The sequence below is a fragment of the Chaetura pelagica genome, unplaced genomic scaffold (genome assembly GCF_000747805.2).
Source record: "Chaetura pelagica isolate M959 unplaced genomic scaffold, ChaPel_1.0 scaffold12, whole genome shotgun sequence".
Lineage (NCBI taxonomy): Eukaryota > Metazoa > Chordata > Aves > Apodiformes > Apodidae > Chaetura > Chaetura pelagica.
This window is the reverse complement of record NW_009952801.1, coordinates 6586925-6598758: the sequence shown is the minus strand read 5'-3', so window position 1 is coordinate 6598758 and position 11834 is coordinate 6586925. Positions and strand designations below refer to the sequence as shown.

The window sequence follows — 11834 nt, the reverse complement described above, 5'->3', positions numbered from 1 at the left end:
TGTTTGAAATGAGCAAAATAAAAATTCCCATTTCTTTTTCTTCTTAAAGTATTAAAAGAATAGTGGAGGTCTCATTAGCTAAGCTGGCTAAAGCAAGCATGAGTAAAAACTGGGTAGCTGAAAGGCCCCTGTTTCTGCTGTTCTTGAAACAACACTTCGGTCTGATTCTGGATAATGGGCTTTTAATAAAAATATCCACCAAAGGAAAACAATTAAACAATACATAAAGCACCAGGGTGCAATCTAGTGGTTCTGTTACAGTCTGGAGCTATTCCAGCAGAGAACATGTGCATATTTTTTACAGGCTACAGTGTAGTTCTGAAAAGTTATTATAAAGCAACAAAATTTAAATTGGGGCTGGACATCTATACAATCACTCACTGTTGCTGTAGGACTTCTATTTCAGACATGAAATTTACCTCCATCTAAATGCCAAAGATATTTTGACTTTTAGGATAAAAATATCTTCTGTGCCTTTGTTGTTGTTTAATTTATCCCAGGATGTTTCTGCTGATATTTCTCTCCTTTCCATCAAAGTACTTGACAATATGGCAATTCTTTATTCATGCAACTCTATTCTTTCATCTTTCTGGCTTCACAAAAACTGGAAAAGGCTTATATTGGAAAAGAGCTCAGATACTTTTCAGTACTTTGAAACTACAGATCATGTATGGCTTGGGTTTTTAATGAAATACTTTTTAACCTGAACCACATAAACCTGACACATGCCATATTTTATTATCCTTTCTCCTCCACCCCCTGCTCTGCCATGTCAATAAAAGAAACTGTGCATCTGCAGAAAAGTAAGCCGACACTAATTAATTTCTGTAATGAAAGGTTTCATTTCTGTAGTTCCAGAGAATGAAAGGAGTGCCATGTACAGTTTTAAAATATCTGGGAGAGAAAAGGTGAAAATTTAAGATAGTTTGATGAAAGAAGTTAGATTTTCCAAATAAAAATAAACAAGTAGGAAGAACAAGAGGTTGTTATAAACAGTGTTGCCAGTTTTAGTTTTATGGTGAACTTTGAAGTAAAACAAAATGTTGAAAAGCTGTTTATACCAGTGCTTCAAATGCTTTTAACTCTGCTTCTCCATTTCTGAGGGACTCTGTCCCTACTCCCACAATACTGAATATCTGAAGGCTCAGAACATTTGTCAAGAAACAGGAAAAAAGCACAAAAAATTAACATTATTACAAAAATATCAGCAACACCACCATGCTAAAAAAATAATTCAGAAAGCTGTGAATCCTCAGGATTATTGAATATTTACATATGAAATTTATATTCTAAGCAGATTTAAAAATATTATTCTAAGCAAACTTCTACCTTCTTCAGATTTCTTCAAAAGGAACTGCTCAGGCACTCATAAGTCATCTATTTATAGCTGTTTGATGTACTTCTCTTAAGATATTTTCTATGGCAGAAGGGAAAAGAAAGACATCTCTGGTTGAAATGCTCATCTTTTAAAAACACTTGGAAGAAGTGAACAAAATCAGAAATGAAAAACTGATCAAATCTGTAACTTATGACTCCACAGAATGTTGTGGGTGACTGAAAGCAGACTATACACATCCACACAGAAACCATCGTATAGATTTCCATGACTGTGTCCTGTTCAGCTACATTTTTCTTCATGAAAGTAGTACTATGCCCATGACAATGCAGGTGGATTGCAGATAATTAGCACTCTCAAGAACATCGAGCTACATTTGGCTAAATAATTATCTGTGTCTCATGCATATGGCTCAGAGATTCTGCCTTCTTCACACAGTGAAATACTGAACACATTGCTGTCAGCAAACAGACAAGAGAGGTAACAATAGCTGGGATAATCTTTACCAGTTACTGTAATGTAAAATATTGATAAATAAGTAATTTATTTCCATTACTAAAGGTAAACATGGCATCTTGCAAGTCTGAGGCTTTTGCCAATGGAGTTCACTGATAACAAAATAGATTAAAATTCTGAAGATGTTAGTTCTGCCTACTACTTGCTCTTTATTGAATTATGAGTCTGAGCAGCTAACTTGTCTTTTTTATTTCCTCTGCCACACATTTGTGTCTTTTCATCTTTTCATGTTTGAACCAGAAACCAGGTCTTACCATATTTTTTTGACCTGGTCTATCATAACACAGCCTCAGCATCATTTCTGGATATTGCAGCCATAAAACAATCGTATTAAGTTATGAGTATTTAGAATTATTGTTTAAAAGAACTTTTTTTTCTCAAAAGTTATTTTTAGTGGAATTTACCAAACATTATCACAATATATCATTGTGCTTTGTCTCATTGGAAATAGTAAGGTACAGCTAGGAAAAATATTGGGGTTTGTCTCCTACACACTTTTGTTACATTTGTTAGAAACCAAGGTTTCTACTCAGAGAGCTACACAATATTGCAGAACAGTGATGTCAAAGAAAGCCATAATATTCAAAATAATACAAATTGATGGTTCGCCCTCATGTGGTGTATTTAGCTCATTTCTAGAAAATAGGAGAGCTTTAGAGATGAGCGAATAAAGTGATTTGGCTACTAGATAAATTTTTACATGAAGAGAGATCAAGAAGACCAGAAATACTGTATTTTAAGAGAAAAAAATTAGGACAGGACATGACACAGATGATGCAAAGGCATTTAAAATAGTAACTATGGATACGCAAGAATGACCATTTCATCTGCACATGTAGTATATGAACAAATGGATGTTTAATGAAAATGGAAGAACAGTGATTTGAGCTAAAGCAAAGAATTTCTGTTTTTCAGACATGTTTACTTAAGACCGTGAAACTAATACCAAGAGGGTACAAAAAAAAAACTCATTAATGTTGTTATATCCAATTGCTTAATGAACAAAAAGTTTAAAAAGTAAAATATAATGGAAAATTCAATCACGATCGAGAAATACGCACTATCTATCCATATTTATATGAAAAAGCATAAAGAAAACAAAGCAATATTTCCACTGATTTTTCTTTTTAGGGTTTATACATGAAATTGTAACTTGAAAAGACAAAAAAAATAATAGCCAGTACCTATGCTTAAACAGAGTTTATAAGGGGAATTTATTTGAAAAACAACAAAAATGCATTTACAAAGTTTTTTATATGAAACGTCAAAATTAAATGTCATTAGATTAGGAAATACAAAAATAAAGGTTGGTATACACCAATGTAGTCTCTCAACATTACCTATGCTCTATAAGACCACAAGACTACAATGAATCTTTGCTAACACTTTTGATCAGAGACTAGAATAGAGAAAGTTTTAAACATTTATTTTCTCCAAAAACAAGAACTGGGATCAGTAAGACAGAGTGAAGATTTTCTGCTGCACACCTTCATTTTATTTCATTTTTATGTGGTTTCAAGTATGATTATTTTTTATTAATTATTAATTTTTAATTTTATTTATTAAAAAAACAATTATACATTTTTATGCATATGAAATTAAATTGTGGATATAGTTAATCTTCAGTTCTGTCTTCATGTCACCTATGTCTTTTGAATTTGCTTGCTTTCTTAAATTTAAATCATACATGTGACTGCTAAAAGCTTGTCTCAAAGGTAATATTTTCATGAGCTAGTTCTAATCATTCCAAGAAACACACACACACATTTTATGTAATCTTTTATGGCCAGGTTCATTGATATGCTGTGGCTGTTTTATGCTACTCTGGAGTAGAGCAAAGCAGCAAGAGCATACTGGCTGTTTAACCTAAACTTACAGCTCCTTTGTCGAATAAAGTAGTGAGAAGTGGTTGGAAGGCACACCTCAGTTTCCTTCTGTCTCTTGCTTCTCTCTCCTTTTCCTAAACACATTTTTTTCCACTGCCTCCTGCGTCTTCTATATTGTCCTCTATGGAAACACATCTCTCCTACCCTCTGTAAACTCCAAGTACACACATATACATGTATGCATGGTACAACACAGGCCTGAGCCTTTGTCTGCTGCCTCCTTTACTAAGCACACCTGGTAAAATGTGGAGCTTATGAAAATAATTATTTGACCATTAGTAGCTGACTATTGCTCTTATTTTTTTTATATAGCTCTTGGCAAAAGAAAGGAGATTACATCCTCATAAACCTGAGTGTAGAATCATCCTTTTTCAAAAATAGCCACCATCTTCTACTGTTTATAAAGAGATTAGACCATATTTAACCTGAATAGGTAGAGAAAAATGATGAAACAAAACTCTCTAGAGGCAAAGATACATCAGGCCTTAAAAATAATGGAAAAGAGCAGTGCTTTTATTTATCGTAGGACAAAAGAAGATGCCTGTCCTATAGAAAAAGGACATTCTTTCAAGGATTTCCATAGCTAGATCAGTTGCTTAACTATGAGAAACATCCAGCAAACAAAATATTTCTGTCAACATGAAAATGTATAGTGATTCGATTACTGGGCTTCTTTTTCATTGCACAGAAACCTCTCCTGTACATTTCTTACTACCTCCTTGTAGTTAACATCAGCAAATATATTTTCTTAGTAGAGATGGAAAAGAAATAGAATGGAAAGCATATGAAGCAGGAGTCTTCATCTTCAAACATGTAATGGCCATTATATTTGACTTTGCACTAGAAGGAGTTAGTTTAAGAATGCAACAAAGACTTTTCATGTAGCACTGAAATCAAAATGGTAGACAAAAACCAACACCATAAGTTTTCCTGTTTCCCACTAGAGTCCCACTTGAGCCATCCACTCAACATGCCTTTGAAGTGATTATTCTGTGCTATGCCTCTAACTCATCTTCAACTTTTCTGCTTTTTTACATACAAAAGTTGCTTTTTCCTGAAGAAATAGTTGTATTTTCATCAGACAGTTTGGAGGCAGAAAAAAATGTTGGTCTCAAATTCTGTGGACATTATCATTCAGAAGGATCTCTGCTGTGAAATTCGACAGTGAGTCAAGCATAACGAGCTACGTAGTGTCATGGTTGCTGACAGTTCAAATATGTGCTTGGTGCAATTCTCAGAAGTTCTAGACTCTGCTGGTGAGAAAGTGGCTGTTATGTGTAGCCCCTAGAGAAATTCAGACCATTTTAATGCAAATGTCTTGGCTCCTAGGAACTCAAAGGATTAGGCTCTCAAGGCCTCAGAAATCACTAGGCTTTGGCTTCTCTCCAGATAGGCTCCACCCATATGCTATTCAGACCTTAGTTACTTTGGAGAGGACCTTTGCCAACAACCTCTCTTGCCTTCACTGGGCACTGCATAACCGCCCTGTCTGCTGGAGAGGAGGTATGAAGAGAAAAGCACTACAGAGGGGCACAGGATGTAGACAAATATTTCCTGTCATTCCTAGTCTTTTGGAGAAAAGGAAAATAGCAGTAACTATTGTAATCAGTCAACAAAATTGAATTCCTAAAAATTTAATAAATAAAAAAATAAAAACCTATTAACTATTTAACACAAGATACAACCTTCACATTAATTACAAAATTAATCATGAAGTTATGTAGATGTATTTAAAATAACAGCAATACATTTTGCACCATCAACAATTATTTTAAGGGAGATCCTAAACTTTACTTTGAATTTATATGCACTACACATATATATATATCATTAAGGACTTATTTTAGGCGTATGTCTGCAAATAATTAGTCAGTGTGCAGTAGCTTACATGTATTTTATGTTTCTGAATAGTGCTGTTTTGCTCAGGCACAGAGATTGAAATTCCCTCTAACTCTGAAGTAGAGCAATAGGTGCGGCAGCAACACTAGCCACTCCAAACTGTTTGCTAGTGCACTTTACACTACAACTGCAAAGTAGGTATTTGAACAGGTATTATTAAGCCCAGGTATTTGCTGTTGGGATAGCAGGAGTAACAATTCTGGGTGCAGTCTCAGTTATGTGTCTTCTGTTCAACTAGCAGGGACCACCATTCTCCATGGCCTTATATAATTACTGGGACAGGTTGGATCCAAACCAAGAATTTTGGCATGATCATACCAGATATGTTATTATCAGACACTAATGCCAATTATTTGAAACATCCAGTTCTCCAATTTCCATGAAATCTCATCAAAGAGTAAGACAGATATTGGAAAGAGCTTGAGGAAATACTAAGGTGTAGAAAATCTGGAACTTGCCACACACTGTTTGTGGCAATATTTTTAAATATTGGCCAGTTTTGTCAAGAACATTAAGACCTTTTCCACGATGATAATAATAATGCTGTATTCTCAATACATAAAGCTATTTCTGTGTCTAGGGCGTAGACTTAGAATTCAGTTGTGTTATTTATCAGATCCTCTGCATATTAATTTATGGACTCCACAGGAGTGCTTCAGAAAATAAAATAAAATACAATTATACTTTTGATGATATATTTTCAGTAGAATATAATCAAAAGCTATAAAAAGTAAATGGACTGATTCAAACTGAAGTCTTGAAAGTCATTGGAGATACACACTAGTTGTCTCATTGTCTTTCTTGCATATTCTCCTAAATGAAATGTCTTTTCAAACACATAGCGTTTGCCCAGTCTTGAAAGGTGAGTGCCCACTAAACCCTTCCACTTGACTGTATTACAGTGAAAGGAAATTATGTATGTAAGACAAGACTACTGAAAGTCTAAAACAATGTGTTTTAAACTGGTTTTATATCCTCTGGTCCTATGAAAATAAGACTAAATTTTATGAAGCATCACCTATGAAATAACAAAATTTCATTTAGAATAAGCTATTGAAAGCAAAGAGAAATGCATGAAATATTACCTGTCATTCTTACTAAGGCGTTTCATAATCATTGACTTTAAAGTAAATAACACTTTACTGCAATTTATAGAAAAAAACAGTTGGTTAAATTTGTGAGCATCATTACAGACTTACAAGTGAATGAGGGAATCTGGATTTGGACCATACTTTATATTGCTTTCTATCTCCTTTACTTGCATTTAACTGCAGTCAACAGGAACATAAACAGTAATATTCTTCTGCCTGGTATAAACGTTTACATTTAAATATTGTAGGTAGAAAAGCTGGCAGGCTTAAAGTCATTTTACTGGATGTTATAATAATGACAAAATGAGTTAGTGATTGAATCATTAGACTTTTTGTTGTTGTTGTTGTTAATTCTGAGTGGGTGATCATAAAAAATAAATTATCCACTTTTATTATTTACTAGGCTTTTGTATGCTGGGATACCAGGATTAAGTTAGTTTCACCATGGGTCATTCTCCTGTCTCTCAAGATTGCATTACTTCTTATTCATGTGCTTATGTTCTACAACCAATTTTCATAACTTTAAAAGAAAAAGGTACCAACCTGAATGCTGTGAGATACTCAACATCGCCCATAGGAGGATCCAAGCCACCTGTCCAAGCAATATTTATATTATATCCTTCACCAAGGCCACTTCCAACCTGAAAAATAAGAACAAAATGCCAAAAGGAGTGAAGAGGAGGAAAGGGGAGGAGGAAAAGAGAGAGGGGGGAAAAAAAAAAAAGTCTTCTGTGCTTTAGAAACAAACATCAAACAACATGTCAGATCAGCCCAGCCTTGTTTGACAAGGACTGCTCTGGGTTATGCACTTGTTCTCCACTGGTCCCCTGCTCCCAGTGGACAATTTGGTAATCTGGTGTAATTTAAAGAACCAGAGAAGGACAAGAAAATTAGGGGTAATCATGCAATGCAATTACCTGGAAGATACAAATAAAAAGCGGGCTCTAAAGAAATAAACCTAACCTCATTTGGGGCTCCACTGCCAGGGAAGAAGTTGCCTTCATCATAGCGATGGAGGGAAACATACAGGATACTGGGGTCAGCATAAAAAGCCTGCTGTGTACCGTTGCCATGGTGAACATCCTAAAGGAGAAAGAAAACAGATGACAAATGTAATAATGTCCAAGTCAGTGTACAGAGCTCAGTTCTGCTTTCTTTTACCCACCCCCCCCACCCCCTCTCTGTTTCTCTCTCTCTCTCCCTTGCCCTCCTTTTGTCTTTCCCTTTCCCCCTCCCTTCACCACCCCATACTTCCTGAACTTTCAGGCAAATTACTCTTTAATGCACTCATTTTTTAAACTGGCTTCTAAAAATCAGGAAACCATAGCGAGCTTGCCCTGGAGACTCCAGATGAGCAGTCATTGAGAAATCCCAGTCCTTTTGTACAATTAGATATTTATACACCGGCTCTTTGTACTCCTTGCCTCAGTGATGGAATCTAGCATCCTGTTTTATGGAGGAATTTTATGACTTATTAACTGCCAACAGTTCATAACCCCTCAGGCTTAATTAACTAGCCTCATTGGCCTCTGAAGAAAGACTAATGTTTAAACTACAAACTAGTATTTTGCAGAAGGATCTATGGTTTACAGAGGTTTTTCACAATACTTGACAGAACACTAAACATAAGTGTATTCATTGATTTGCCAAGTTCCACTATTGAGGTCAAAGGCTCTGTGACCAGCTGAGTAAATTGGCTTTCTTGAAACATTCAGTTCAGTTAGCAGTCCCTCAGCAGTTAGATCCACATCAAAAGAGATGCCAGATGCAGAAAGGACTTCATACTTCATTTTTGCAAAATCATGACGGCAACAGTTGAAGACATAGGAATATGATCTCATTAGCTATTAAATCATCTGGCAGATAGGATGGTGCCTTCCACAATCAAGGAGTGACCTTGGCCAGTCTCCATATTTCAAACATTATATAACGCCAGTGAAAAGAAATTCTGTCATTAAATAAAATATTGGGAAAAAAATGCTGACAGTATATTTTTATTACAAAAGCGAACTGTGTGGACTTTCCCTCTTTTTAAAGTGTTTCTTTTCACAGTTCTACAATTGTTCTGTGTGGTTAGACACACCCAAAATTTTACAAGAGAAAAGAGAAAATCCACTTGCCTTTCGGTAAAAGAAAACTGAGTCTTTTTTTAAGTTTCTCCACTGGCGTTTGTGAGATGCTGAAAAATTATAGATATCATTGCTGAAAATTATAGGTATCATTGACTCTCCACTCCTTGGAAATTTCTGATTTAGATAATTCAGAAGGGGGACAAAGTCTACTGAATGGCAACAATATCACCTGGAGTGCATTGATTTTACAAATATTATGAGGTCTGAACAGAATTTAGGATCACAAAAACAGTGGTCACATTTTCCTCAGGATGCCTAGACTCCAGGAAGGTTCAAGCTAGGTGTACATTGCCAATGGCACAGCAACCCCTGCCCATGTCTTGCGCTCTATGCCAGCCCATGACTTTCACACACATTGTTCAGAACTCTTTACATTGATTGAGTCTTACTTGTACTGCATTGTGCTTGACTTGGACCTCCTCTGGGACCTCTGAGAGGTAATATTATAACGGTTACTTTTTCTCAGTTGAAAGAACTTGAAACAACATGAGGATGAAGTTACAGCCCAACTGTGACTTAATGCCAAGGTTAAATGTAACACATGTTGAAGGTGCAAGAGAGCACACCATGGTGTGAGGGTGTTGGAGATTTGAAGGCAGCCAGCATAGGGTTAGAGGGCTCTAACTGGCAAATGAAGCAAAATCTGGCATGCAGACTAACCCACAATCCCATCCAGTATTCAAGTGCAAAAAAAATTGTATTTACTCCAAAACAGACCCAGATCATGCAAACATGCATGCAAGTATGGATGACCTTGGAAGAAGTATTCCAACAACAACCTGAGAAGCTATGTTGGCCAAATACAGGTATCTGCAGAGACTATGACTAAAACCATAATAGGACTTCATTTTGTGATTTTAATTAGTCTTTCATTTCCACTTATATTTGGGGCTTTAGGTATACTCTTACTGTAACAGATTTCAAATAAGAAGGAAAAATATTAAATGGGCACACAGAGCTCTTTTTATTTTAATTATTATTATTCAAATCTCAAAGCTAGCTTTCTTGTCTAAACTCAAATTACACCAAGGGTTACTCTGTCTTGAAGAGCAGTAACTTCCCTGGTTAGACAAAGGAATGTGTTGTTTAAGACTGCGGATGTTACCATGTGGGAAATGTGTTCATATTTTGTCCTTAGTAGATCAAATGTATTCAGGGTATATAAATCAGTTCAAAAGGAAGATTTATTCAATTCATGGAATGAGAAAAGAAAAAATGACAGGCCTTTTTTTAGGTGTAAGAAAAAAGAAGGAAAAATCAAAAATTAAAAAAATAAGAATTTATATATGTAAACATGTAGAGGCTATTAAGATTACACAAGATTTGTAACTAGAGTACGTTTTAATGTGTGGGACCAAATATTACTTCTTAACATTTGCATTACAGTAACATGTATAGCTGCCAACAAGCACGGGGTCCTGCTGTGCTAGTCACTATCAAAATACAGCCTTAAAGGTTGATTTCAAGTCTCACAACTGTAATTCCATTCTTTCTTTCAGATGCCTAACACTCTCAGTTAGTGAAAATAAAGGCATCACTATTAACTTGTTAATTAATTCAGTTTGGATTGTGATTTATCCATAGGAAACTTTCCATATGAAATTTTGTACATTGTTGCACTGATCATGGAGTAGAGTGGGGACTGGACTGTAACTGCTCCAGGAATGAAGTAATCTGTGTTAGCCATATATTTCTCCCTTTTCACCAGCTGGGTTGCTCTGGCCAATGGCATAGAGTCAGAGAGAGGCTGAGCATTCTCCATCTGCTTTCCTGGGTGAGGATAGCAGCTTCACAGGTAATCATTTGCACAGGTAACGATTTGCACATTTAACCTTGCCTTGCAAAACTTAAACTGAAGTGCTTATTGGCTGAGTGAGTCAAATGGAAGTGATTTCTTTTCCCAACAAAGTGAATGTAACACTTACAGTCTAAAAGTCTTAAAAACGTTCACAAAAGCAAACTTTGAATAGGTTTTTCTCATTAAAATAACAAGAATAAACACTGAGTTCACTTTTGGCTTACATTTACAGCAGTAAAACTCAACTGTAAGATTCAAATCAGCAAACAGATACAACATACAGTGGAAGGGACTTTTTCAAAAAGTCTGGTTTCTTGAAGTTTATAATTATGTTCCTAAGTAATAGTAGGACACTTAGAAATATTTTTGAAACATTCTAAGAATATCTAACCTACCCATATAGCCATTCTATCACTCATTTTTCACTTGCCCTTCCTTCTCCCGCACTCCCCCTTTCTCTGCTTCTCTTCAACAGTCAGTACGCATATTTAACTGAACAAAAGTGCTAGATGGTAAGGCCATGACTTCACAATAAGATTTAATTATGAGTGCAGATATGAACAAGATTTAGACTATTAAGCCCTGCACTTCAAAAACCCTTTAACATATTTTGTCTTTAAATCTTTTATCACCTGCAAAAATTAATTAAGTGCAGATGTAACAGGTTAGGTTTTGATGCCAGGGTTCATTTCCTGTGTATGCTTTGTCAGACACCCTATTACACCTCCTCATGAACTGTAGGAAAACAAAAATGGTGCTCATAAATCAGCATTCAACTTTCCTTGGGCTGTGCATTGGGCTGATCCTTTAAGTGTAAGGCAGAGCTCCAATTCATTATTCATGAAAAGAATATAGACAACATGCCAAATGCCATTTGCATTTAAATAATCCATTTGTTAAACATATAAAGTATTGTGTAAGATTGCCTTCTATTAAAATACAAGACATATTGAATTAAGTGTATTTTTAATCACATAGCTTTCCTTCAGGGAGCCATCAAAAGCTGGCATACATGACTCGAAAACTTCTTAGAGGGAATGACCTGTTGATTTGTTTAATAATATCGAAGTTACACAAGTCGAATCATTGCTAGCTGAGGGAAGTGGCCAATTTGGTTGCCAAAGCAACAACATTCTTTAAAGCACATCTGACTATTTAAAGTTTGTATTCTGTAGG

General features: G+C 35.5%; 1 protein-coding gene across 3 annotated transcripts in view; it reads right to left on the bottom strand.

Annotated features, from left to right (window-relative positions):
• HDAC9 (histone deacetylase 9) overlaps nucleotides 1–11834 on the bottom strand; it is a 279706-nt gene that overhangs the window by 87741 nt on the left and 180131 nt on the right. For all 3 annotated transcript variants that reach the window (XM_009994950.1, XM_009994952.1, XM_009994951.1), the window contains exons 19-20: nucleotides 7692–7811; nucleotides 7272–7369 (exon numbers count right to left, since the gene is read on the bottom strand). In XM_009994950.1, the coding sequence (XP_009993252.1) occupies nucleotides 7272–7369; nucleotides 7692–7811 (218 nt within the window). The remainder of the gene's footprint in view (nucleotides 1–7271; nucleotides 7370–7691; nucleotides 7812–11834) is intronic.